The 27555-nt window shown below is 36.2% G+C and overlaps 1 protein-coding gene across 1 annotated transcript; it reads left to right on the top strand.

Moving 5' to 3' along the window:
* The first annotated feature begins 461 nt into the window (after positions 1–461).
* LOC121424077 (receptor-type tyrosine-protein phosphatase F-like) lies at positions 462–27429 on the top strand. The gene is made up of 20 exons (XM_041619663.1): positions 462–1289; positions 9449–9516; positions 10134–10203; positions 11157–11278; positions 11810–12231; positions 13416–13503; positions 14220–14296; positions 15145–15181; positions 15825–15922; positions 16822–16944; positions 17281–17429; positions 18030–18165; positions 19492–19644; positions 20457–20556; positions 21021–21097; positions 21688–21819; positions 22238–22360; positions 23067–23206; positions 23794–23929; positions 24666–27429. Exons 1-20 carry the CDS (start codon positions 1219–1221, stop codon positions 24972–24974), a joined length of 2631 nt encoding a protein of 876 aa, XP_041475597.1. The 5' UTR covers positions 462–1218; the 3' UTR covers positions 24975–27429.
* The last annotated feature ends 126 nt before the right edge of the window (positions 27430–27555 follow it).

Genomic DNA, 27555 nt, shown 5'->3' with positions numbered 1-27555 from the left:
CAAAAACTGTGGTGTTAACCGGTGTACATAGAAGACCACACCAGTTATACACCGGTGTTAAATTGGTGGTGTTAGTTTTACACCTATAGGTGTTATTACAACACCTATGGTTGTTACATTTACACTCTTTGGTGTTATGTTCAATCTCTAGGGTGTTATTTTAACACCTCAAGATGTGGCCCTCTATTAACACCAATTGGTGTCAGTTTTAACACCACAGTTTTTACAGTGTGGCTTTGAAACCGCAGCCTTTTACCATGTTTACAGCGCGCTGGCATCTCAAGGAATAAATTCCTAACAGGTTCCCATTCATCTCACCTGGGTTGAGTGCAGCACAATGTGGATGAATTTCTTGCTGAAGGAAATTACGTCATGGCTGCACTCAACAGGTCTATAAGTCAATTGGAGACCCAATTAATTAAAAGAAAGTCAAATTATAACGTTCAAGTATCTCAGACGGTATCGATTACGTGACGAGGAACCAAGGAATCGTCTCTATTTAGGATGTATATACCCATTTATGAAGTGTAACGTCTTTATTAATAGCTGATAGAAACCTAGAAGGATACAACTGAAACAAACAGTCTCAGTCACGTGATCGCATAACGATGCAGTGTGGGACTCTACTTTCACTTGCAGCCACTTATGCACACCAGTGGTCGGTCGGTTGCAAAAAGAGTTCGGATTAAATGCAGTAGGAACGTAATCAAACGCAAGTTCTATAGTACTCGCTTCTGGTTAGTTGAAAACCAAGTTGCGTTCGATGTTTTGGAGGTGAACTTGGTTGCAAGTCGTTTTGTAACTGGCCCTCAGGAACGTCCATCATCCAGCTACCCATTTCACTTGCTTGTATAATAAAATATTGTGCTCTCGAATAATAGGCAATCCGAAACCGACCAACATGACCAATAGGCATCGTCTTAAGCTAATTAATAAAGATTCTTAATGTGTGTGATACTTGCCCGTTTAGATACACTGTAGCCTACACCTACATAGCTTGTCTGTATCTCAATCCATCTTGTGGAATTATTCCGACTATCCTCAACCTATCATCAAATTGGTGTACTTCAATCCATTTGGACTACCTTCGTATTTAGTTTAATCTCAGTATTAATTTTCAATACATGCAGTCTCTTCGTCGGGGCTGAATAACCGATTCCTCTTAATCTTTTTCGCCATCAATGGAATCATCTTTGCAAAAAAAAGAGAATGGCGTAAATGTGGCTTCAGTTTAATTGTTTGATTTTACAATATTGCAGATCAGGCCATAATTCGTGCCGACCCGATTGGTAAGTCATTATATACTCTTAATATTTATGTGACTTGAAAATGTATACAACCAGCTGTCTAACATTCGTCTCTAATTCAAATCATTATATTGCAACTTCGAGAATAAGCTGCTACTCCGAATTTGAAGTTGTAATAGATAGCGATATGCATATACCAAACAGTTGCAGTTCATTCGTGAATAACACGTTACTAAAATGCGTTTTCTCGTTTGATGTTCATCGGATACCTTGACAATCGTGTACTTGAGATAATACAGAGTTTTGTTCAATTAAAGTGGTTTGTTTTCGCTGTCTTTCTTGGATTTTCCCCATCAAACATTGGCAAGGAATCAGGAACTGTTTCATGGTGTTAATTAATGTATCAAGCAATGTGATACCGTATATTAGATATGGAATGTACTTCCGCGTGGCTTATTAACATGACAAATTGCTGAAGCATTCTCCTAAATTGTCGTACTCCTCTTGGGATTTTTGGATCAATTTAAAGGAATTACTGAATAAAACATATGTGCCCTTTTAGCAAGCTATTCTGCTATTGGAGTTTAGAGTATGCTGCGTATGCTATTAAAGCCTGGTATGACATTATGTATGTAGGTTAATTGATTTTTAATAAAAGATACCAGCATAATTTCATTTTGTCTTAATTCTTATTATTATCAAGAGAGCAATTCAATATGCCTTATTTTCATGGTAGCTTAGGTTTTTACGACCCACTAAAAACGTTAAGAGTGGAAACCACTTTCCTCATTATTGCCATTATCATGTTTGTGTATAGGTCTAAGATTAACTTTTGGAAGAGTATAATGAGCTCGGGGGGGGAGGACAGTCAAATGTATTGCTGTACACAAGAGTGACACACACAAAAAACGCGTTTAAAGGGGTGGGTTTTTTTCAGTTTTGGACGAGGGCCACGCGTGCACTCGTTAAGGGTATCAAAACACCGATTTTTAAGGAAAAAATGTGGTTTTGAAAGACAGGTCGATGGTCAATCGCGGGGTCGAACGTATTTAGGTTTTTTTTTCCAAAGCTTTTTTTTAAGACTGCCCAAACGTGTTTAGGGTTTGTTCTTTCCCCAAGCTTTTTTCCCCGGGGTCATATTCTGGCGACAACTTGTTTAGGGGGTGTTTGGAAATAATTTGGTCACGCACGTGTACAGCAATATATGGGACCCCCCCCCCCGCCCCGGGTTTGAATGGACTGGATAATTCACGATTTTTTAGTTTTAGAGTTTTGCAAAAGGAAGTGTCAATTCACCTTGTTTTCAATTTGAAATGAAATACAGTAAAATAAAACAAAAAAGATACTAAATAGAATTTTTGGTTAGAAGCAATAATGTAATGATATTTTGAAGATTGGTAGGGAATAACAGACTGGTATGAGTTACTTTGCATGAGCCCCAACACAAAACATGAATTGTGAAACTATTCTGAGTTATTATGCTTTGATCAGAAGAATGAATACAGAAAAGACTAACCATTGGACTAAACCATGAATTATATGTTAAGCGAATGGCATTAAATGTTAGACAGCGGATGCTTGGAGTAAATTGAGACAGAAAAATAAGGCCTGCAGTGGTATTTGGTTTTAGCAATACTACGAGGATCCCCCCCCCCCCCGGGGAGTCAAATATATTGCTGTACACATGCGTGACAAAAAAAATGTGTTTAAACATGTTAAAGGGGTGGGGTTTTTTCAGTGTTGGACGTGGGCCACGCGTGCACTCGTTATAAGGGTATAAAAAAACCTATTTTTTGTCTCGCCTGCATAGCAGAGCGAGACTATAGGCGCCGCTTTTTCGACGGCGACGGTGGCAGCGTTTTTGAATTGTCATCATAACTTTAGACCTAGTTCATAAAACTTGGACATAAGGGTAATCAAGTATTCCTAAACAGGTCACATGACCAAGGTCAAAGGTCATTTAGGGTTAATGAACTTGGACCATGTTGGGGAATTCAGTATCGAAATCTTAACCAAGCTTAAGTTTTTGAAATGTCGTCGTAACTTCTAAAGTCTACGGACCTAGTTCATTAACTTTGGACATAAGGGCGATAGTGTATCACTAAAGATCCTGCCTGAGTTTTAGGTCACATGACTAAGGCCACTTAGGGTCATTGAACTTTGACCATGTCGGGGGTATTAATTGAATTACCATCATAACTTTCAAAGATTACGGATACAGTTTATGAATTGTGGACATAAAGGTAATCAAGTACCACTGACAAGTCTTATATCACATGATCAAGGTCAAATGTCCTTTAGGGTCAATGAACGTCGTATTGTATCATTATATAAATGGTGTTTTGTGTGAATAATTATTTTTTAGTAGTTTTTCAAAGTCAGCACTGCTGCTATCTTGAATCTCGTAATGCATGTGAGACTGCCACAGGCGCTCCACTTCTTATTTTTTATCATTTATTTTTATTGATTTCTTGGGCTTATTACATCACTTATTATACCCGCCATTCGTCGCATTGGAAAGATTACGTATGATTATGAAGACTAAAAAAAATTCTCAAGTATGCCATCATTCACACGTAAACTACTAGTGCATCAAATCGGAACAGACTTGACATATTATCGCTATACAACACTGTCACTACATTACCAATCACATACATTTTGCATGTTCTGGCTTCAAAATATGACCATTCATTGCCCTTATCCACTATATTATCTAAATTTCAGATATATTGATTCTTTGTAACAGCTCTTCAATCCGTCGAAGGGGTGAAAATTGTGCTCGGATTCATGGCAAAATAAGGTAATATTTGAACACAGTCATGCATCTTGTTCGAGGCCTACATCAATATTACAATAGGCCTATACACTATATTATTTTAAGAGAGAAACGTTTAGATACACTGTTTTGCATCACCATAATCGTGATAATGGCAATACCACATCGTTCGACATGTTCAAATCACAGCTTCATGACAAAAGCAAGGGTACTTGTGAAGTTTCAGTTTTGATTCAGATCAAATTGTCACGGAAGTACGTATTACTTATTACACAAAAAAACAAATCTACACATTGGAGTATGTAAAGGTTAAAGGATATAAAGATCTTACTGATTTATCATTAACATGACTAAGCTAAATAGAAAGCGGTTTTTACATCCTGCATAAATGGCAAAAGTCCCGCAATTTTGGAGATATATGAACTAATTTGGTTTGCGTGCTATTTCTATGATAATGTACATGTATAACTAGGAGAGTGATTTATGCACTGGCATACAATACACTTGGCTCATTGCATAATCGATCGTCATGAGTTACAATGCTCTGAAGTCGAATTCATCAATTTGTGTTGATAATTTTTTACAGAAATTTCCAAAATGGCATCATAAATGGAAGCTAACAGTGAATACCTATTCTTCGTGCTTATCTTCAATGGCTCATTGCAATGTCTGATACCAATACATGTATCAGTTGTTCACTCTATACAAATATTTATTGCGTGTGTTTTAGTATTTTGTTATAATGTTGGTAATGAAACCACCTAATTGGTTCAATAATCATGATAACGTACGGGAAGCTAGACAAGAATAAGTTTCAGTTGCTAAATATATCTACTTCCAAACTCAAAAATGAAAATAGACCAGTTCAGAGTTAAATCATGGGCAATTGTGGGCAATTGACCTTTCACATTTTGTTTTTCATTATACTTTTTAGGCAGATTTCAAAGCAAGATATGATGTAAGCATGCCTTACATAGCAGGGTGCAGAAATTGCATAGAAATTGTATAGAACAGGTGACTAGAATAGCACACCAATTAACACTCTATGAGAGTATATCTGTTGCATTTCTACGTTGAATAGATTAGCATGTTACTATTATAATGATGTGCATGTACATTCGTAATTCTGAAGCTTCGTTATTCCGGAGGTTCGTAGTTCCGAAGGATCGTTAGTCCGAAAACGAAGTGAGGTTCGTAATTCCGAAGGTTCGTTAGTCCGCAAAAATGATTAACTAACCTTATTTCGTTTTCAGACCAACGAACCTTCGGAACAACGAACCTTATTTCGTTTTCGGATTATCAAACCTTCGGAATAACGCCACAAATGTTCGGATTAAAGAACCCTTTTACGTTTTTGGATTAACGAACATCGAGGTATAGGCAGTTTACGTGTTTCAGAATTACGAACCTTCGGAATTACGAAGTGTAACCATAACGGTACTTGGCCATCTGTTAAATACCACTTGTTAGTAGAAAGTATATGGACCTAGTTCATGAAACTTGGCCATAAGGTTAATCAAGTATTACTGAACATCCTATTAGAGTTTCATGTCACACGACCAAGGTCAAAGGTCATTTAGGGTCAATGAACTTAGACCATGTTGGGGGAATCAACATCAAAATCTTAACCTGAGGTTAAGTTTTTGAAATGTCATCATAACTTAGAAAATATATGGACCTAGTTCATTAAACTTGGACATAATAGTAATCAAGTATCACTAAACATCCTGTGCAAGTTTCAGGTCACATGATCAAGGTCAAAGGTCATATAGGGTCAATGAACTTTGGCCCAATTGGGGGTATTTGTTGAATTACCATCATAACTTTGGAAGTATGTTGGTCTAGTTCATAAAACTTGGACATAAGAGTAATCAAGTATCACTGAACATCCTGTGCGCATTTTAGGTCACATGACCAAGGTCAAAGGTCAATGAACTTTGGCCATAATGGGGGTATCTGTTGAATTACCATCATAACTTTGCAAGTTTATTGATCTGACTTTTGAAACTTGGACATAAGAGTAATCAAGTATCACTGAATATCCTGTGCAAGTTTCAGGTCACATGATCAAGGTCAAAGGTCATGTGAGATCAATGAACTTTGGCCGCATTGGGGGTATTTGTTGAATTACCATCCTATCTCTGTAAGTGTATTGGTCTAATTCATAAAACGTGGAAATAAGAGTAACCAAGTATCACTGAACATCTTGTGTGAGTTATAGTAGTTTTCAAAGTCAGCACTGCTGCTATGTTGAATCGCGTGATGCAGGTGAGACGGCCAGAGGCATTCCACTTGTTTTTGATACGCACTGTTATTATTTTAAGAGGGAAACGTTTAGATGCACTGGTTTGCATCACCATAATCGTGATAATGGCAATACCACATCGTTCGACACGTCCAAATCACAGCTTCATGACAAAAGCAAGGGTGCTTGTGAAGTTTCAGTTTTGATTCAATATCAATTTGTCACGGAAGTACGTATTTCTTTACAAAAATCTACACATTGGAGTATGTAAAGGTTAAAGGATATAAAGATCTTACTGGTTTATCATTAACATGACTAAGCTAAATAGAAAGCGGTTTTTACATCCTGCATAAATGGCAAAAGTCCCGCAATTTTGGAGATATATATGAACTAATTTGGTTGGCGTGCTATTTCTACGATAATGTATAACTAGGAGAGTGATTTATGCACTGGCATACAATACACTTGGCTCATTGCATAATCGATCGTCATGAGTTACAATGCTCTGAAGTCGAATTCATCAATTTGTGTTGATAATTTTTACAGAAATTTCCAAAATGGCGTCATAAATGGAAGCTCACAGTGAATACCTATTCTTCGTGCTTATTTTCAGTTGCTTTGTTTAATGGCTCATTGCAATGTCTGATACCAATACATGTATCAGTTGTTCAATCTACCGGTATACAAATATTTATTGCTTGTGTTTTACATAACTAGTATTTTGTTATAATGTTGGTAATGAAACCACCTAATTGGTTCAATAATCATGATAACGTACGGGAAGCTAGACAAGAATAAGTTTCAGTTGCTAAATATATCGACTTCCAAACTCAAAAATGAAAATAGACCAGTTCAGAGTTAAATCATGGGAAATTGTGGGCAATTGACCTTTCACATTTTGTTTTTCATTATACTTTTTTAGGCAGATTTTAAAGCAAGATATGATGTAAGCATGCCTTACATAGCAGGGTGCAGAAATTGTATAGAAATTGTATAGAACAGGTGACTAGAATAGCACACCAATTAACACTCTATGAGAGTATATCTGTTGCATTTCTACGTTGAATAGATTAGCATGTTACTATTATAATGATGCGCATGTACATTCGTAATTCTGAAGCTTCGTTATTCCGGAGGTTCGTAGTTCCGAAGGATCGTTAGTCCGAAAACGAAGTGAGGTTCGTAATTCCGAAGGTTCGTTAGTCCGCAAAAATGATTAACTAACCTTTTTTTTCGTTTTCAGACTAACGAACCTTCGGAACAACGAACCTTATTTCGTTTTCGGATTAATGAACCTTCGGAACATCGAACCTTATTTCGTTTTCGGATTATCAAACCTTCGGAATAACGCCACAAATGTTCGGATTAAAGAACCCTTTTACGTTTTTGGATTAACGAACATCGAGGTATAGGCAGTTTACGTGTTTCGGAATTACGAACCTTCGGAATTACGAAGTGTAACCATAACGATGTACTTGGCCATCTGTTAAATACCACTTGCTAGTGGACGCAAGTCTTTTGAGGATAATGAAAAACACAATTCAAAAGAATATATGAATAATCAATGCATCTAATTGGTGCTTATATCATCAATTATTAAACCACCGCGTCACTTTTTGACCAATGACCTCCTGATCATGCGCAGAATGGAACTCCGAACTGGCTTATAGAAAAAGTTATGTTGACTGTTTATACATGAAATGTAAACCTTTCAAAGATAACTAGAATAAAGTTGTATATGCAAGGATTTGTATCATCATGATAATACAATATCGCTGCAAATACGTTGATACTTCCTGATTTTCTTTTTATATACGATATGAAACCGAAAGATTGATCGAAAGGTGTCTTTGCCATTAATTAATGTCTTGTTGAATAACACAATGGCATCAGGGACATGGGAATAACGGTCTGAAGAGTATACCAGCTTTCTTATAGGGATATTATATGCCCATCTCATATGGGGCGCTATGGCAAGTTTATATACTCCCCGGCCCTACTTCAAAGTGACTCGTTATTTTATTTGTGTGTTAAATTAGAGTGACTTGTTCTTTTATTTGTATGTTAAATCCACGCATTGCCTTTACAAGATGTTCGGAATCATTAATTGACATTTTTATTTTTTGGAGTCCGTGAGCAAACATTAAAACCAGGCACTTTATGAATTGTCCGCATTATACTAAAACGTATATATAGCGAAAGTGAAAAGTATATTATCGTGATGGTCTATGATCATACCTACAAATATTTCCGTTTGAATTCAATAAAAACTCGGATAAAGATGAAATGTGGTCAGGCAGAATCCTTGCTGCATTTAAAGGGGAAACAACTCTGGTAATAAAAAGTATCAATGTGAAAAGAGGTTGATGTGAGAATTAGACAAATTTAAACTTAATTAGACAATGAATTTTATGGATGTTTGCAAAAATGAGGTCACTAAGACAATGAAGACTGCAATCCTTCATATTATTGGTAAGCATACTTTTTGCAAGTGGTGTGAGAAACTATTTTTTTCTTTCATTTGTCATGTACTATAACTATCCTCTTTGATAACATTCTGATTTTGAAACTAAATAGCATTATAGGCTATTTCTGAAAGTGGGGCAAAGTGAAAAAGTAATCATCCTTCAAATTCATCTTGGTATGGGGACGTTTAATTTGTTATTGTTTTCTGATCTTGTTCGAATTTTCACTTATCACCTTTTCCGCCTTTTAAACAGTTTACTTTTAGTCAACTATTTATTTTTTCAATTCGTTTTTGCCGTTGTCGTTGTCCAGCGGAATCGATAGGACACTTTCTTATCCGCTATTGGAGCCTTATACAATGCAAATTAGTTGAATAAAAATAACCACATATATATTACGTTAAAAAGGAATGAGCACCCGTGTTTGTTTAGTGGAAATTTGGCCCGTGTAAATTAAAAAATACATTTTGTATGTAATTCGTAAATTCTAACTCAACATTAGCAATAATTGTTTCACAACATTTTGTATCCATTTACCAACTAAACATGCAAGTTATTGGGCAATAATATATCACATACATATATATATATATATATATATATATATATATATATATATATATATATATATATATATATATATATATATATGATTATTGTTATCATTACATTATAACTATTATACTGTAGTTTCACATTTTTATGTTTGAAGCTTGACCAAGGAGAACTTACTAAAGAGGATTCCACGCATCATGTTATCCATTACATCATATATGTCAGGTGAGCTCATTGAATACTAATGTATTTATGTAATCTAATAAACTGAAACATTACAAATAAATCTTCGAAAATAGTTATAAGAGCATAACCGATGTCTAACCACCGCGGTGGTGCCGGCTTTCACCAGTTAAAGAGTTGGGGTTGAACACTGAGCTGTATAATTATACAGACAAGTTGGTTGGAACCATAATGCTATCATTATTAGAACAAAAGTCGGAATGACGTCAAATAGCAATCGAACGATTGGCTAAGATTTGAAACTGAATTAGACTTTACTGCATATTAAAGGCTTGCAATCCTCCAAAATTGTTATATTGGTATTCTCTCAGGTTAATTTGAACCTCCAATATAATGATACTTTACATTCACATTTTCAGAAAATGAGCAAAATGCAATTTCAAATTGCATAGGTTCGAAATCGGATCGTGAACCAGCCGCAAGATGAGGTGTGCGGTGGATTTTACACATAACATGATAATTATGATACTTCCATATATAAAGCATTCTAAAGTCATATTCTTCTGTTCTACGGCTAATCATTTTATGTCCTAACATGAATGTTATATCCCAGTAGCGTTTACACCACCATCTGATTGGTTTGACCCATATAAATACAGATTTTCAACTAGCAACCATTGCAGTATGCATTCTGTGTGTCACCATTATCACCTTAATATGGTGTCTGTGGTAAGTAATGCTATATTTAATTAATACCTCTTCCATTTTTATTCTGTCATTATTACCTTTTCCATTTTCACCTCCACATTTTTTTAATCTGTCATTTTTCCTCTGCCACTTTTAGGCCTACTTCTGTCGTTTTGTTCTCTCTATTTCTGCTATTTTTTGCCTCTACCCTTTTTTATCTCTGTCATTTTTGTCGCTGCCATTCCTTCCTCTGAAATATTTTACCTCTGCCTTTTAATTTCAGTTCTCTGCCATTTTCCCACCTTATGAAATACACTTATCGTTTAAGTGGACTTAAGCAATGTTAAATCATTATCAAAAGGACTATGTTAAGTTTCTGTACAGCTTTTATTTCTCTTATTGCTGCGACACGTTTTTCAATAACCAATCATTCTTAAACAGATCTTGAATTCAATTTAAAAAAGACAGCATTGGACAATAACTGGCGATTTGAATGCGCTAATGTCTGAATAATTCTAGGTAAATTGCCAATTCGTCTACTGCCCACTCGTCCACTCACCACACGGTCTACTTCCATTCATTCTAATGCTATTCCGTCCATCAACATTTCGTCTACCAACCATTTGGTCCAATCATCACTTCGTCTAATCACCATTTCGTCGATGACCAATTCGTTTCACAACCAGTTGGTCTATAATATCCATTTCTTTTTCAATAATTTTGCACAATAATCACTGAGTCAAATTAGACAAAATGGTATATGGACTAAATGGCTATTGGACCAACTGGTTATTAGGCGAAATGGTGAGTGGACGACTTGGCAATTTAGACAATGTGGATAGTAGACGAACTGATAGTAAATCAAATGATAGCATAGACGAGTTGGCAATTGGACGAATTGGCATTAGACGAATTGGAAATGAACCTAATATTTATTCCCATCTAAATTACATTGATTACCTTGACAAACTATATGTCTTTGTCTCATGAAACAGGATAAGACGATCCCGGACACCGCGACGGAGGCAGAGTAGGATTGACATGGAATATGCTGTCAAGTTTTCTTATCCTCGAAGATTGACTCAATCCGGGACTGGTAACGGTGATGCCACGACTGGTATGTAGTTCAGAATGTCATGTGTTCAAATCCCACCCAAACACTAAAGTCCGATATAGATGATAAGGTGTTATCGAAACTCTTTACCATGCTGCATGCTCTCAAGATGCAATAAAGAAAGAAACACACATAAAAAGGGTTCATGACCATAAATAACGGTGATTTTGTTAAAGAAATATTTGACTTTCCATAAAAAGGATCTAAACTTCCTAAGGAAGGTGATTTTTTTAATTAAATAAGAAATCATGACAAGCCAAAAAAAGAGTGTTTAAAGGTTTTGATTGCAAAATGAAGGTGATATTGTCAAATAAATGACAAGCAGAAAAAAAGAAAATTTCACTCTCAAATGAAGGTAGTTTGGCTAAAATCACTACATTTTAGCATTTCAGGCGCTATTTTCGTGGAAATGAGATCGAAATTAACTTAAAAGTAACTAAATTTAACCAATTTGAATGCCACAAAATGATATAGAGATTTAAAGTGATTCATTCAATCTCATAATTACACGCAATATTGTTGCACACGATACAGACAAATCCTCCGCAATTGTGTCTATTACTCAATATACTCCGGAAGTTCATCCACGATCCGATAGCCTGAGGGCGGGAAACTCCATTCCTCCTCTTTCTCCTCCTGAAACGAAGGCATGTTATGAGGGGATATCTGCTATTGAATACAAACACGTGGAGCTGGAACCATCACCAGCCGAACATCGAGACGAACATCGAGATGAACAACGGGGTGAACAACGAGATGAACAAGTAGATGAGGCTTTAAGTCGGGTAGAATCAACCAAACTGGAGGAGAATCCTAAAACTTTCCAGTCCCAAGTTTCTACCGAGTCTCATGGCTACGCACAAGGAGGTAATATAGGCCCTGTATCCGTTGAAGAGTTTGTAGACCACGTCAAGGAAATGAAGAAAGACAGTGGACTTTTCGACGATGAATGGGCCGTGAGTTATGTTCATAAAGAAATATTCTTAATCACTTCATTGCTACTCCATCAGATCAATAACCAATCAGCGCGCATCCAATTCGTACGGCGTCACGCGCGCTGCCACCAAGAAGTTGCGAAAACTCTCTTATTGCAGACCACAGTAAGGGTACGGGTCGTTCAATCGCGACTGACGTACAACACTTTATCACTTCTTCGTTGCTGAATCCTCATTTTGGCAGCCTCGGATTTGCATCGGGCAGTTTTCGCAACACTACACTGTAAAAACTGTGGTGTTCAAACTGACACCAATTGGTGTTGATAGAGGACCACGCCCTGAGGTGTTAAAATTACACCCTAAAGATTGAACATAACACCAAAGAGTGCAAATGTAACGACCAAATGTTTTGTAATAACGCCTATAGGTGTAAAACTAACACCACCAATTTAACACCGGTGTAAAATGACTGGTGTGGTCCTCTATGTACACCGGTTAACACCACAGTTTTTGCTGTGTACGCAGACGCTTTCTGGAACGTGATAATCTATTGTCAAAAGAAATTCACGACAAAGAAGTCTTTGTCGAAAATTGGTGAATCAAAACAGCAGTTTCGTCCATGACTCTGGAAAGTTGCAATTTTTCGTCAGGTGAGAATCTGGGGGGCGTTTCATGAAAGGACTTGTCGGACGTTTTATCCGACAAGTCCCATTTTATCCGACAGTTACCATAGGAACAGGGCCTCTCAGCCAATCAAAATCATGGAAAGATGTCAGATCTGACAACTTGTCGGATGAAAATATTGATGAAACGCTCACCAGGACGACCAGCTGTTCCGGTTCATCAATTTTAGATAAAGACCGCTCAGCTATTTATTGTGATTTGCCGGGTATTTTTATTATATTTTACTATGTTTTGGTATCCCTCCCCGTTGCAAGTGCAAAAGTTCCCTATAGAAACTTAATTTGTGACGCGGTTTATTTGGCAAAATAAATGTGCAAAGGGCCTATTTGTCTATATACGCGCATCGCAAACGTTGTGTGGAAAATCGAAGGCTCCTACACTGCCGTTGACATGTAGAATGAAAACTGTTTACTGAGAGAGAAAGGATTCGGGAAAGGGGGGGGGGGCATTTGAAGAAAACAAAGAGAGAGCGAGGGGAAGGAGATATTGCATTCGTAACATGATTTGTCTTTTCTTTACAGCGATTATATGACCATAGATACATGCCACAGTCCTTTGCATTAATGGAAGCAAACTTCAAGAAGAATCGATACAAGAACATTCTTCCGTGTGAGTAGGAAGCTTTTGAAATTACATTTAATTTAAGAATATACCATTCAAGTAGTCATGTAACCATCCCTTGAAAATATTTTTACGAAACTAAATCTTGATATCAAACCATTCTCCAGGAGCTGTACATTACACCTGTAATGCATCACGTGCATACGCTCTTGAAAGTTGTGTCAATTTCCGTACAGGATTTTTTTTTACACATTGCCTTCTCGAACTGGGCTGACCCCTGTAAGAGCCTGTATGAATAATAAATCAGTAGTCAACGGGTTAAAAACGTAGGGCGTGAACCCTCCAAAGGTGACCCCGGCATAATTATGAATTTGCTAATAAAATTATGATTTTTGTGATGCCTCTTGCAAGCTGATAGATTGTGCGTCCACAAATCATATGATTTTTTTTGTCATGATTGGATAACAGATTTCCTTCTACGCATGTAACTGCATGAATAAGTGTGCTTGAAAAAAAATATATATATTCAGATTTACTGGCCGACTTCTTTTTAAAGAATTAATTTCACCTTGTAAAATATGCAGTGCACGACTAGTTTATGAAATTTATACACGACATAATGCAGAGAGTGAAACCAAAAATATTTGACATTAATATATCGTGCAACATAAAAATTCCATAATTTATGTGAATAAAACTCCAAAAAATATCATTATATTGTGAATTTCTCTAAATTATAAACTGTTGCGGTTACTTACTTGCAGATGACCATACAAGGGTCATCCTTGATTTAATCAATGGTGATCCTAACAGTGATTACGTCAATGCAAGTTATATTCAGGTGAGTCAACCCACATGGAAACATATCATATCGAAACATATCGAAAAAAAATAGATTACAAATAAACCGAGCAGATGTTAAGGCATTAAGTTGGATTAATGAACTCAGGTTGTATTTAGCAGGCATTTGTTTTTGTGCTGATGTATTTTATCTCAATTTATATCTAATAAATCAAATACAAAACAGGGCTATTTTGCAACTATACCCTTTTTAACTAAATACAAAAACATTTAAAAAGTTGTTTGGTCAAAATTGAATATCATAGGCTTGCCATATTCTAATGGTTCTTTAATCTTTACATAATTTACGGTTGACAGCTCCAAACTGAACGATATCGCCAAAAACTTGAAAAGTGATTGTAAAAACTCACAGAATTGATCCCAAATTATAAATATTTAATTATTAACTGATGCCCTTTTACGACTTTTTGGACATTATTTTGTAGTCTGAAGGCGTGTTCCTTCATTCCGGTAACACCAAGAGCTTAGATTCTGAGGAGAATGAGCATGACGCCTAACGACACATGTCGAGATATAAACTGTAAGCACACGAAGTGAGAGAGCAAAAGAAAGGAAATATAATTTTGTAATATGTGGCATGTCTTCATGCAGATTGGGACTATCAAGAAGTGATTTCGGATATAAAGCCCCAATAATTGCTTTTGGTACCCTAAAATGGCAAAATTGACAACAAAATCTTCAAAGTTTCCTCTGCCTCTTGATATACATGTATTTTCGTCATTATTTGGACAAATTTGGTGACGGAGATCACCAAACGTCCACACTGGCATGCCGAAGGGTACGAAAGAGCATGCTAGTTAACGCAGATTGTTGTTCTCTTTTTTGCAGAGTTTCTCAAAGGAAAAGACATACATTGCATCACAAGGTAAGAAACACGGTCATTCATATTAAGACAATTTTTAATTTTCAACTAATAAATCAAAGATCTGTTACAATATAAAATAAAAAGTAGGCATGTGTAGTTATTTCCTTTTATTTCTTATCCAATGCCATTATAATCACCGAGAGCTCTAAAATTTGTGAATAATAAAGTAGTCTGGATCTCAGAAAATAAAAACACATAATTGGCATCAGAAATATTCTCCTTAATTGCAATTTCCAATGATTATAAAACGCTATCATATTTACAAAGATTCGTATTACATAATGCTGTTCTAAATCTACTACATGTATTCAAAAATACCCTGATTTTCAAGTCACTGGAAATTCTTGAAAATATGAGTCTGACCTCAAAACAGTATGTCAGGAAATGTATGCAGAATCACAATTGGTTTACCAACCACAGCCTCAAACCGCCCAGTTGTAATGGAACTAACAATATCTGTTCTTTCACCTCATCAATATCCCAGGGTTTTACCTATATCCAAATTCGAAAAGGATAGTTTTGTAATTTAAAATAGACATGGTTTTCTTTATCGCCCCTCCCCATTTCCTCGCCCTTCTTGCCCCCCCCCCTCCCTTATCTCTCTCTCTCCTTTCTTATATCATTTTCCCTTCTCTATTCCCAGGACCCAACGCGACTTCGATATCAGATTTTTGGAGGATGGTTTGGGAGAAAGAGATAGAGACTATTGTCATGGTAACCAATCTGGTGGACAAGGGCAAGGTATAAACACATTCCTTTTATTTGATGTGACAACGCGTTACGACTTTTTTCTTTTTACAAGCAAACGAATAACGTGACATGCATGAGGCCATTCTTGTTGAATAACGTCAAGCTCTGTTATATTTTTCAATTACTGACTGAATAAAGAGAAGCAATCAGTGAAAAGGTGATTGCCTATTTCTTTAAAATGTGCTCCCTCCGTAACCCGAATTTAGTTATGGCTACGGTTACGTATCAAGTTCTGTCGTTCAGTTAAATAATTTTATCAATACATTGTCACATGCTAATACATTTTGCCACGATTGATGCATTACCTTAATAGTCATAACTTTCAAGGTCGAGATCATCCTGGAAACGATTGATTTAAATATTTAAAAAAAAAGAAAAATCAAACATTCATAACGATGAAAACGTCTTCACAGGCAGATGTAAAATAAGAAATTGCATTTTAGAGTTGTTTGGCTGTGTTTAGTTTCACAAAACAGTTACAATCACATTATTGGAGTGAACTTGACCTTTCTTTTCTATTGCTTATTAGTGTAAACAAAATGGTTCATCCCGGGGGCCGTTTCATAAAGCTGTTCGTAAGTTAAGAGCGACTTTAAGAACGACTGGTGACCCTTTCTTACACGCTTTATCGCCAGTCAATATACCATTTACAACAAGAAGGGATCACCAGTCGTTCTTAAAGTTGCTCTTAACTTACAAACAGCTCTATGAAACACCCACCGGGTCCCTATTCACAAAACCTTTTTATAATAACAAATGCATAATTTCTACAACAACTTCACAATTGGCCAATCAAAGTGAATGATACAAGTAGTTTTAACAATTTGCTATGAAACGGGCCCCGGATGTATATACAAACACTAAATCAGAGATATGATTTTTCGTTACAGATAAAATGTGAGAAATATTGGCCTGATCAGGGAGAGGAACTATTTTTTGAGGATATGATAGTGAGTTGTGAAGCGGAGATCCATGGGATAAATGACGCCAGACGATCACTCATCATTCACAAGGTATCATTCCGCCAACAGATGTTCGTCTAAAAACTACAGCAGTCGTATAAATTTGTTTGATTATTACATTTCATGACGACGTTACATATGAGCATTTTATGATGTGCCATTTCATCATACAGTTTAAAAATATACACGTGTATTCAGTATAATAATTACACACATCATAGTATATCATGACAAGAAAAAATATAAACCATTTGAATGAGAGATGGCAATTCGTATGAGACCTACATAGCACATGGGAGCGATACCATTCTATTCTAATTGGAAATCTCATTATGCATTATTGAAATTGACATTGAGTATTTCTTGTATCATTTATTTGTTGACAAGGGCGATGAGATTCGTATCCTGGAGCATTTTCATTTCACACGCTGGCCAGACAAAGGAGTGCCGAGGAATGTTTCCGTACTACTTAGATTCATACAAGAAGTTAACAGATCACATGACCAAAAATCTACACCCCTATTGGTTCATTGTAGGTGCGTCATTTGTTTGGTGGCTTTGATGAAAGTTTTTTTTTAGTATATATAATTCATCCATCCATTGTTCATTTGTTCATAGATATGTTTAAAATAACAGGGCATTTTCATCTTGTCTTACTGAATACAGAGATTTAAAAAAATCGAGTCAAGTGGCCTTATTTATTAACTGAACACATAAGTAAATATCAACCGTACAAGTATTAATCCTTCTTCATGACGATATACCTGGGAAAATTGTTTAGATCAATTTTGTATTTCTTATACCTCCCGATCTCATTTAATATCAATGCTATTTCTATAACTTTTCACCAAGTCTGAGCTTGAGATGTCATCACCTTTTTGTAGTATAATGTTTTAATAATAATAAAATTATCATTCAAAAAGAATACTAAATTAATGGATAATGAATCACTCAAGCTCTAAAAAAGGCTCAAAGAGGGGCAAAAAGGGAAAAATTGGAAATTTGCTAAATTGCGAAATGATAAAGCTATAAGACACTCCTTCTTTCATTGAGAAAAAATATGTCAGTGTCCCTTTATGGTTCCCTTTTCCCAAGCTTTACATGAATACCAACTATAGTTCTTTTTTTCTCCATAGTGCTGGCGTTGGTCGTACAGGAGTGGTGATTGCATTGGATAATGAGATGAGAAGATCCAAACAAACTGGTTTTGTCGATATCTTCAATTTTGTCAAATCAATGAGACAGTGTAGACCTCAGATGGTGCAGACACCGGTAAGTAACCGTTTCATCGATCAAGATATTTGATGAGTGCATGCATGACGTCACATTTTTATTTATCTATTTAATTGTATTTATCTTTTTATTTATTCATTCATTTATTTTTTTAATTATTTATCCATTCATTTGTTCACTTATCTATTTATCTATTTTGCATTTGAGCGTTTTTGGTACCAAATCTCGACGGATCATGATGAAACATATTTCCAACCAAAATTTTGTAGGAATCGGTCTGTGGAACCCCTAATATGACCATTTTACTCCCTATAATTAGCTTCATAAAAGTCAATGTACTATGTTGGTCTGGTTCTAATAGTGTGGGTGTTATTGTGTGTGAGGATTCTGGGTAGGGGTGTGGTATGGCTCGGCTCAGAACAGAAAGTCATCGAAGGATCATGAAGAGGGTTACATCAAACTGTGGATGAGTGAGTGAGTGAGTGCAGTGAGTGAGTGAGTGAGTGATTGATTGATTGATTGATTGATTGAGTGAGTGAGTGAGTGATTGAGTGAGTGATTGATTGATTGATTGATTGAGTGAGTGAGTGCAGTGAGTGGGTGAGTGAGTGAGAGATTGATTGAGTGAGTGAGTGATTGATTGATTGATTGATTGATTGATTGATTGAGTGAGTGAGTGAGTGCAGTGAGTGGGTGAGTGAGTGAGAGATTGATTGAGTGAGTGATTGATTGAGTGAGTGAGTGAGTGCAGTGAGTGGATGAGTGAGTGAGAGATTGATTGAGTGAGTGATTGATTGATTGATTGAGTGAGTGAGTGAGTGAGTGAGCGCAGTGAGTGGGTGAGTGAGTGAGAGATTGATTGAGTGAGTGAGTGATTGATTGATCGATTGATTGATTGATTGATTGATTGATTGATTGAGTGAGTGAGTGATTGAGTGAGTGAGTGAGTTGTATGAGGTTACGTGCGTGAGAGTGTAGTGGTTGTGTGTTTGTATTTGTGTGTACCTTAGTGGGACATTGTCGATGTGTGCTTGTGTATGAGATGGGAGTGTGTGTGTAGGTGTTAGTGCCATACCCCTATATCACTTTCTCCTCCACACAACCAACACTGTAAAAAATGATGTGCTATTTTAGCACTTAAAGTGCCTGTATAGTGACTGCACTACGAGTGCTGATTTTCTAGATTTGATATTCTAAATTTGAACTAAAAATCGGCACTCGTAGGGCAGTCACTATGCAAGCACTGTAAGTGCTAAATTAGCACTTCATTTTTTACAGTGAACGCACAAATACGCATAATTATGATGATCTTCACATTTTTATTTCTTTAATAGTAATCAGTGTATTATTTTCTATTCAAAATAGGAGCAATACGAATTCATCCATGACGCCATGTTGGAATATCTTGTTGGTCACGACACTATGATACCACGTGACCGATTCGTGGAACACCTCACTGAGATGGAAATCAAACCTGAAGCAGAGGGTGCTGTTTCAAAGTTACACCAAGAGTTCAGGGTAACATAGACTGAACCAATCCCTCCCTTTTTTTCGTAAATTGTCAACTTGACCTTGAAGATGATAATAATTTTTATTTACACAAACATTTAATGATTAACGAGAGATTCCTGTGGAATTTCGAGAGAACGACGCTTGGAACTAGCATGTTCACATTAATTACCGGACGGTCTTGACTCTTCTCTTTATATTTGCTAAATTTCCTTTTGTATTGGCTTTTTCAATTTGTATATAGTTGGAATGAAGTATGTGAGGAAGTTAATAGAACCGAGAAATTACAGTATATTGTAAAAACTGAGCCATAATGGTTGTCATATTTCCCAAGAGCCTTTAGCACTAAACGGAAATTGACAAATGCGATCTGAAAGTTTGAATTATCATAATCATAGACATTCTCACCCCTGCATGGTTCAATGCTCACTGCATAATTTTGACCAAACTTTGTCAGAGAAGATTATCGGTAGATGAGTTGTTGTTTATGGCATTTTTGGTTACTTCATAAGTCAACGAAGTTAGATAGGTTAATATTAGCGTTGCGGTCCCATTGTGCCTCTAAAAATACCATGCCTTTCATAGCAGTCCAAACATCCATTAACATCGTTGATTGATTGAGATGCAAGTCCAAGACCACGGCCTTGAATACTTTTCCGACTGGGGTCTGAACGCTCCTATCACCGAACTGTTTGCCAAATTGAATCCCTTTCTAATTTCACCTATTCATCTGTGGCCTATTGGAAGAAAAATTGATACTTTTCCCTAAAGCTTTCAAAGTGCGAGTAACAATTTTTTTTCTCTCTCTCTTTTCTTTACAGATCCTGAATCAAGTCTGTCATGAGCCACCGATTGATGCCAGTAACATGGGGAGAATGGAAGAAAATTCATCAAAGAATCGATATCAAAACGTCCTTCCTCGTGAGTACCGATAAATAAAGGGGAAAAAAGAAATTTGGCTCTTTTTATTCCTGCGCTGTAAAATATGAAGTGCCAATTTAGCACTAACGGTGCTTGTATGGTGACTGCACTACGAGTGCCGATTTTCTAGTTCAGATTTAAACTAGAAAATCAGCACTCGTAGTGCAGTCACTATACAAGCACTGTAAGTGCTAAATTGGCACTTCATATTTTAGAGTGATAAAGGTCAAGTTTACCCCCAACAAAGAGTTTATTTCAATGAATAGAAAAAATATCAAACAAGCATTATATCAATTTTATTGACTTTCATAAATAAATTTGAACATGGCCATTACAATGTCACATTGTCTAAAAATAAGCAGATGGCATTTTTTTATATAAGGGATATCTTTATTGATGACTTTTGTGTGAAAACAAGAGAAAAGAGTCTTAGCCATAATAAAGAACGATTTTTTTATGTTTAGGAGACACACATCGACCTCTCCTGATATCCTTCAGTACCGATTCATGTTCGGAGTATATCAACGCAACATTCTGTCAGGTATATCGATAATTTTTTTCTACAAATAAATGTAGATTCGTATACTAATACACAGCGAATAGTTCACACGTGTCTTTAGATGCTTCATATTTTGCCACCATTTATCAATTTTTTGCCCACAAGTAATTTTCTTCTTCGATCATACAGAACCCTCTTCGGAAATGTTATGTTCGTAAGATATCTGTCCTTCAGTAATCAGTAAAAAAAATATAACTAGAAGGCGGAAATGATCAAAGTGTTACACTGCAAACCCTCTCCAGTGTTAATTGAACCATCAACCCTTTATTCAAACAACAACAATTTAGTTTCGGCTAAATCCTAGATCAAACACCTCCATTCAGTGTTAAACTTAAAACAGCATCGGTCGGAGACTAAAGTAGTGTTTGTTTCCAACACTTTTCTGGTTTGAGTGGTACATAGTAAAGATACCGGGTCGGTTTGCACGTACTGCTTTCCGCTCAGTGCGAAATATTTAAACATATTTTAATTACTAAAATCATGAAAATGTTAAATATCGGCGAATTATAAATGAATATATCACACTGACATGCTTAATGTATAATAATGCCATATGTGAATTAAATTTTTAGGGATACAAAGATCGTGAGCGGATCATTACGACTCAGATGCCCCTCCCACAGACGGTTACGGACTTTCTACGACTGATCTACGATTATCGCATTAGCACCGTCGTGATGCTTAACGGGCTTTCGGACGAAGACGTAAGAGTATATCAAGATACTGCATGTATCTTCTCTTTCTATTGTTGTTATTGAATCGATGAATTTCGCAACCCCCTATAACCATTCCCAAACGAAAAGATGAAAGGATATACAAATCTCCTTAGATCTGTGACTTGCCATATCTTTTCTCCGCCCCTTTCTCTCCTGTTATTCCTTTAATATCTTAATTCACCAGGAGTTACCATATTCACCTTAAGTTACTATATTAAAAAAAGTTTTACCATAATACAACTTCAACTGTTCAGGTCAAACTGTCCATAAGTCGACTCCTTAAAAAGAGGGTGTTGGAGGGAAATTTAAACCAGGATGTTTGTCCCTGTAGAAGTGCAAGAATCGATTTTCTATCCATTCCCAATATGGTAATTGTTTCTATTTTTATTTCCTTTTCCATCATTAGAGTTCTTCTATGTACTGGGACGGGGATAATCCAAACATTCTTCTACCATTTTCAATCGATGTATTGGACGTCGTGAAATCTGATCATTGGACAGAGCGTACGATAGAACTCAAACACAGAAAGGTATACAGACCATGTGTGGTACTCGCGTTGGATAAGTCATACCTCAGTCACATACGGCAAGTCGAAAACGGCCGTTTTAACATTTTCGAACCAGCTATTACTACATGACATTTGAATAAAAATGAATAAAACGGCTGTTTTCGACTCGCCGTACGGCCGCCGTAGGGGAAATGTGACTGATGTACATGTACATTTGTATAACATATGACGGGCCGTTCATGCCATAAGCCGTCATTCGTTCACTCACTCAAGTGAGTGAATGCTTTGTACGTATTATACCATCACTCACTCGTTATAGTGAATTATTGTACAGTTTTTATCCAGTCAGAGAGCCTGAATTGTTTTTGAGGCCCCCTCACTGAAGTAGTTGTACATTCACTCGAGTTGTTGTACATCCACTCGGATGTACAACCACTTCAGTGAATGGGGACTTGATAACGATTGTTAGTTCTCTGATTGGATAAAACTATTCAATCAATCACTCTCTCTAGTGAGTGATGGTAAAATACGTAGTTTCATTCACTCACTCCACATGCTCGAGTGAGTGAATGAATGACGGATTATGGCATGAACGGCCTGTCATAATATGATGTCATTTCTAACTTACCATCACTTGTGATAATTGAATCATAAAGCAAGTTATCTATGCCAAAGATCGTAGTTACTTTTCCTAATCAAGTTTCGTCTCTTCCATTTTTTTTTCTAGAACACCAGGGTTGTTCAACATTTCCAATTTCAATCGTGGGAGAAAGTGGATTCTACAGAATTCTACCAGACATTACTTGATTTTATGAACATCGTAACCTGCCAACAAGGTGATGATAGTCCAATCCTTGTTCACTGTTTGTGAGTTAATTCAATTGAAACTTCAAATAGTTTACCGATTACTCGCATAATACTGAATCTCTTGTCAAAGTCCCATTTGTTTTAGGATGGACAATTGGATTGCGAGTTTTGATTTGAAATTATGATGGTCATTCTATCGTTTGCGAAGATAATATTCAAGTCCTTTTGAAGCACTTAGGGACGTTATGACATGATGTGATATGCGCTATACAAGAACTGCGTTATTATTATTATTATTAACATTATTCAAACGTTTTTATTTCTGGGTTGATATTTTGGCATAAATATGGTGAATCGCATACATCATGTCTGACAATATCGTCAACATGGTCAAAAGTAAAACTAAGCGTACGCATTCGTAAAGTGATTCAAAGCACTCACCACTCTAAACGATTACAAAATTCGAAAGGAAATTTAATTCATGCTTATAAAAACCCAACAAAACCCCACTGTAAACTCTTAGCATGGATAGAAACTCAAAGATGGAAAATAGATGTTAATATTGTTATTGGCCACGATGCATTCACTTTAAAAAATTTTACTACTCGATATTTTCATTTGAAAAAAAAATACCAACTCTTATATAGGAGTGGGGTTGGCCGGACTGGTGTATTCTGTGTTGTGAAGATGTGTCTTGACCAGCTGGAGTATGAAGATGCAGTGGACGTGTTTCAGATTGTCAAGACACTGAAGAATGATAACTTCCAAATGATACAGAGTTTGGTAAGATAAACATATTCTTCCATTTCATCTTAACCTACATATAATCCCTTTTTTTCTATTTCTGTCTCTTCGACCCCCCCCCCGTCCCCCCCCCTCCTCTCTCTCTCTCTCTACCTTCCTCTCTATCCCTTTCCCTTCATATCCCTTTATCTATTTTCTCTATCATTTTCTCTCTTTCTTTTCACTTCTCTCTCAATCTTTAATTCATCTCAGAACTTTCTAGCCCTATCACTTTTCCCCCTCTCTATAATCTTTTTAAAATGCATATTTTGTTGAAATTTTATGCGAGCACAAATTGTGACTTCTTTCGGGATTATTCATGATTTTATTCAAAAGTAGGTCAGTAGTTTTTTGACGAAGTGCGTGAAAGGTATACATTTGAAACTGATATGCTAAAGCTCTAACAAAAACATGATATCGATTGAAATTAAAACAAATCATTTTATTTACGACGAAGTTCTTAACTAAATGAGGTGAATTAGATGTTTTAGCTCGAGTAAAATGTTTTTTACATAACTGTTACATTTTGTATCGTTCTACCATGGACCTATTAGGTCCATGGTTCTACCCAGCATTAACACACTTTCCATTCTGTTTTCACCCGGTATGCTTAGTTCACGATGACGTTGTCTTTTCGTGTATTCACAGCCTTGTTGGTTGATGTCATATTCTCATGACTGATTTTAAATTCGTTTTTAAAGACTTCTCAATCTTAATTTTGTTTCAATAACTTTAGGAGGACTACAGGCTGTGTTACCGCATCTTGAATCATCTCATGGCGATGTCACAAGACTCTACTTTACAATCTGTTCAAGATTTCCAGATGGAGAAGGAGGAATGTCTGTCTGAGTCTCTGTCGGCAAAGACAGGTGATGATCATGATGATGGTGGTGACGATGACGGTGATGTTGTTAATGAGGAGGAGGAGGAGGAAGATGATGACGTAGATCCCAATGCATACTACGCTCATACCGATGATGATGACGATGATGGTGGTGGCAATGGTGAAGAAGAAAATCTAACCGAAGAAATTACTGAACTTTAACAATGAAATTATTGTCTTTTAATACCCTTCGTAGCCTAATATGGTACTTGATAAATTTGACTTCAGAGCGCTGTCACTCTTAGACTCCAATTATTGTGGGGGGGAGGGGTTCCAATGGAGAACAAAGATATATTTAGTGGGTTATGCAATGAACCATACTGTGTTGTGTCATCGGATGAATTATTTTTGTAAAGCAATATTTTTAAGCCACCAAGTAATTAATCAATTGCTATAATTACAGCACACAAACCACATTGGTCTACATTTTAATAAAATGGACCGATGTGGGAACGAATGGGTTTCTCGCATAGTTCAGAATCATCAGATGAAACATCGTTTTGGTGAATTATGTAGGTCATATGTTGTTTCTAACAACTGTCTAACGAAAATATGTCAAACCATCATCGCAAATATTTGTTCGACCTGGGCCCTACTGCATAAAAAGGATTTTATTATGCATTTACTTCCATCAATTACCCTGATTGGGCAATCTAAATTCACTCATTCATTCTTGCCCGTTTAGAGAACAGAACATAAGAACTGAAATAATAAAAAATATTATCATTTAAGAAAATTACATGAACGTTGACAGACAACCCCAGTATTTTCAAATTGTGGATGTTTTGCATGTTTTTTAGTTAAATCTCTAAAATTTCACTTACATTAGCAGTTTAAGATTTGTAGCGCAACGAAAGAGTTCCTGTTTAAAGTTGTATATATTGTCAATTCAAACCTGATATGAAGGATTGTCTTGTATCATTATGAAATTATTTATATTGGTAGTTATGTCACTTTTCATTCAAAGTTTATAATGCAATATGTGATGAAATATTTTGAAAAAAACGAGGTTATGCTTGATCACCTTCGTATTACAGCAAGAGGCAGGCGAACCATAATGCTGGACTGGTAAATCGTACTAAAGAGTGATCCCAATTACATGATTAGTTGATATAATGTACACGTGACTAGGCCTTTATTTTGCCTGAAACATTAAATTTATTATGATTGGCGTTAAGCATACTTGTCTCAATTTTAGGCCTGTCAAATTAAAAGGATCCACAATATTTTCTAAAAGAAAGATAATAATAGCAAACACCACTGTTTGTTAATGATCCACACTCGGTACTTTCCAAAACCCGAACACATGTGTTTATTAGGTACATTGCGTGGGTTTGTTTATACTATCACTTAAAACTCCTCACGCTCTGGCGTTGATAACGATCCTCGATTCATACTTGCAATTTGTACTTGTAATACATGTATGATCCCTGAATATATGCTTTCATCGTGAAGAAACAAAATGTCAATTAAAAGTTGCAAATGGGCCTTATTCTTATTCTCTTGTTGATTTTACCTTCTTACATTATCACAGGTTCAAAGTGTGTACCGTGTCATTTTCTTAAAATGCATTTGGAACTCCTTTAGAAGTTGAATGTTAATGGGTTTTTTTTAAGAAATGTAAAGTGTAGGACTACTTATAGCATGGATGGTGTTTTGAGAATTCTGACAGGACATCATTAATGGGACGCCATTCTTTTGTTCAATGGTTACGTAGAGTTAATTGACCTATAGACCTCTCATTGGATGTCAATCTTTTCTCCCTTTTCCTTTTCCCACCTTTATCTTGCCCTCTTTCGTATTGGGTCTACTCTTTCTTCCAACAACTAAAAAAATCGAGTATTGACACCCCACCCCCTTTATTATAGCACAGCAATGTCCTTTCTTGTGAAGTCTTTGCACCATCATGTGGCATTGGTCTGTGCGATGTGTGACACCAAGTGACACCATAAGAAACGTTACAGATACACAGTTAACATTGAAGTTAACCGTTGTATAAAGGGGACCAAAAGGGTCATTTTACTCCGGTGTTAAATTTACAGTGTTGGTTCAACACTATATTAAGAATACATTTTTGTTGTTACTTCTACACCTTTTGTGTCGTTTTTTTTAATTTATAGGGTGTAATCTTAACACCTCAGGATGTAGTCCTCTAGGGACACCAAATGGTTTTGATTTTAACACCTAGTATCTACAGTGTAACACGACACAAGAGTGAAAAATAACACGGTTCATTTTTATATACCATTTAGTGTTAATGGAGGTTAGTGGAGAAGTATCATGTAATTGTGATTTTTTTTAAATTCTTGTATGTGTAAACATGGAATTTTTATTTCTATGGATAAGAAAACTATTGAAATCGTTTACTTGGTAAAATACAAAATGATCGTTAAATCAAATGACAATTGAACCTATTGAGATGATTGGACCAAATGGTAGATAGACCAAATGGAAATTGAACTATTTCTCACCCCCCCCCCATCCACCCCCTTTATCTCTCTCTTTCTTTGTTTCTTTTACTATCATACTAACAGTTTAGCAATGATTGAAATTCACAGAAGTTATTTTGGACAAAATTTATGGAGATTTGTTTGTATTAAATGAAAGATTGAGCACTCTTAAATATCAGGTGAAGTTTTTTGTTATTCTCATGTTCAAGTATTGATTTAACGAGTGCTCCTCGACCTTGCCCTCATCATCCCACCCTCACTCCCTCTCAGACACACCCCCACCCTCACCCCTA

Source organism: Lytechinus variegatus, chromosome 11, assembly GCF_018143015.1.
Source record: "Lytechinus variegatus isolate NC3 chromosome 11, Lvar_3.0, whole genome shotgun sequence".
Taxonomy (NCBI): Eukaryota; Metazoa; Echinodermata; class Echinoidea; order Temnopleuroida; family Toxopneustidae; genus Lytechinus; species Lytechinus variegatus.
Note: the sequence above shows the minus strand (reverse complement) of the source record. Positions and strands in the feature narration are given on the sequence as shown.

Bases quoted from the DNA above. Each gene is read 5' to 3' on its own strand.
- LOC121424077 (XM_041619663.1), top strand. From the start codon at position 1,219: ATGTGGCTTCAGTTTAATTGTTTGATTTTACAATATTGCAGATCAGGC. The intron at 10,204-11,156 runs GTAAGTAATGCT...CTCATGAAACAG, and splicing joins ACCTTAATATGGTGTCTGTG to GATAAGACGATCCCGGACAC. The intron at 17,430-18,029 runs GTGCGTCATTTG...TTTTCTCCATAG, and splicing joins CCCCTATTGGTTCATTGTAG to TGCTGGCGTTGGTCGTACAG.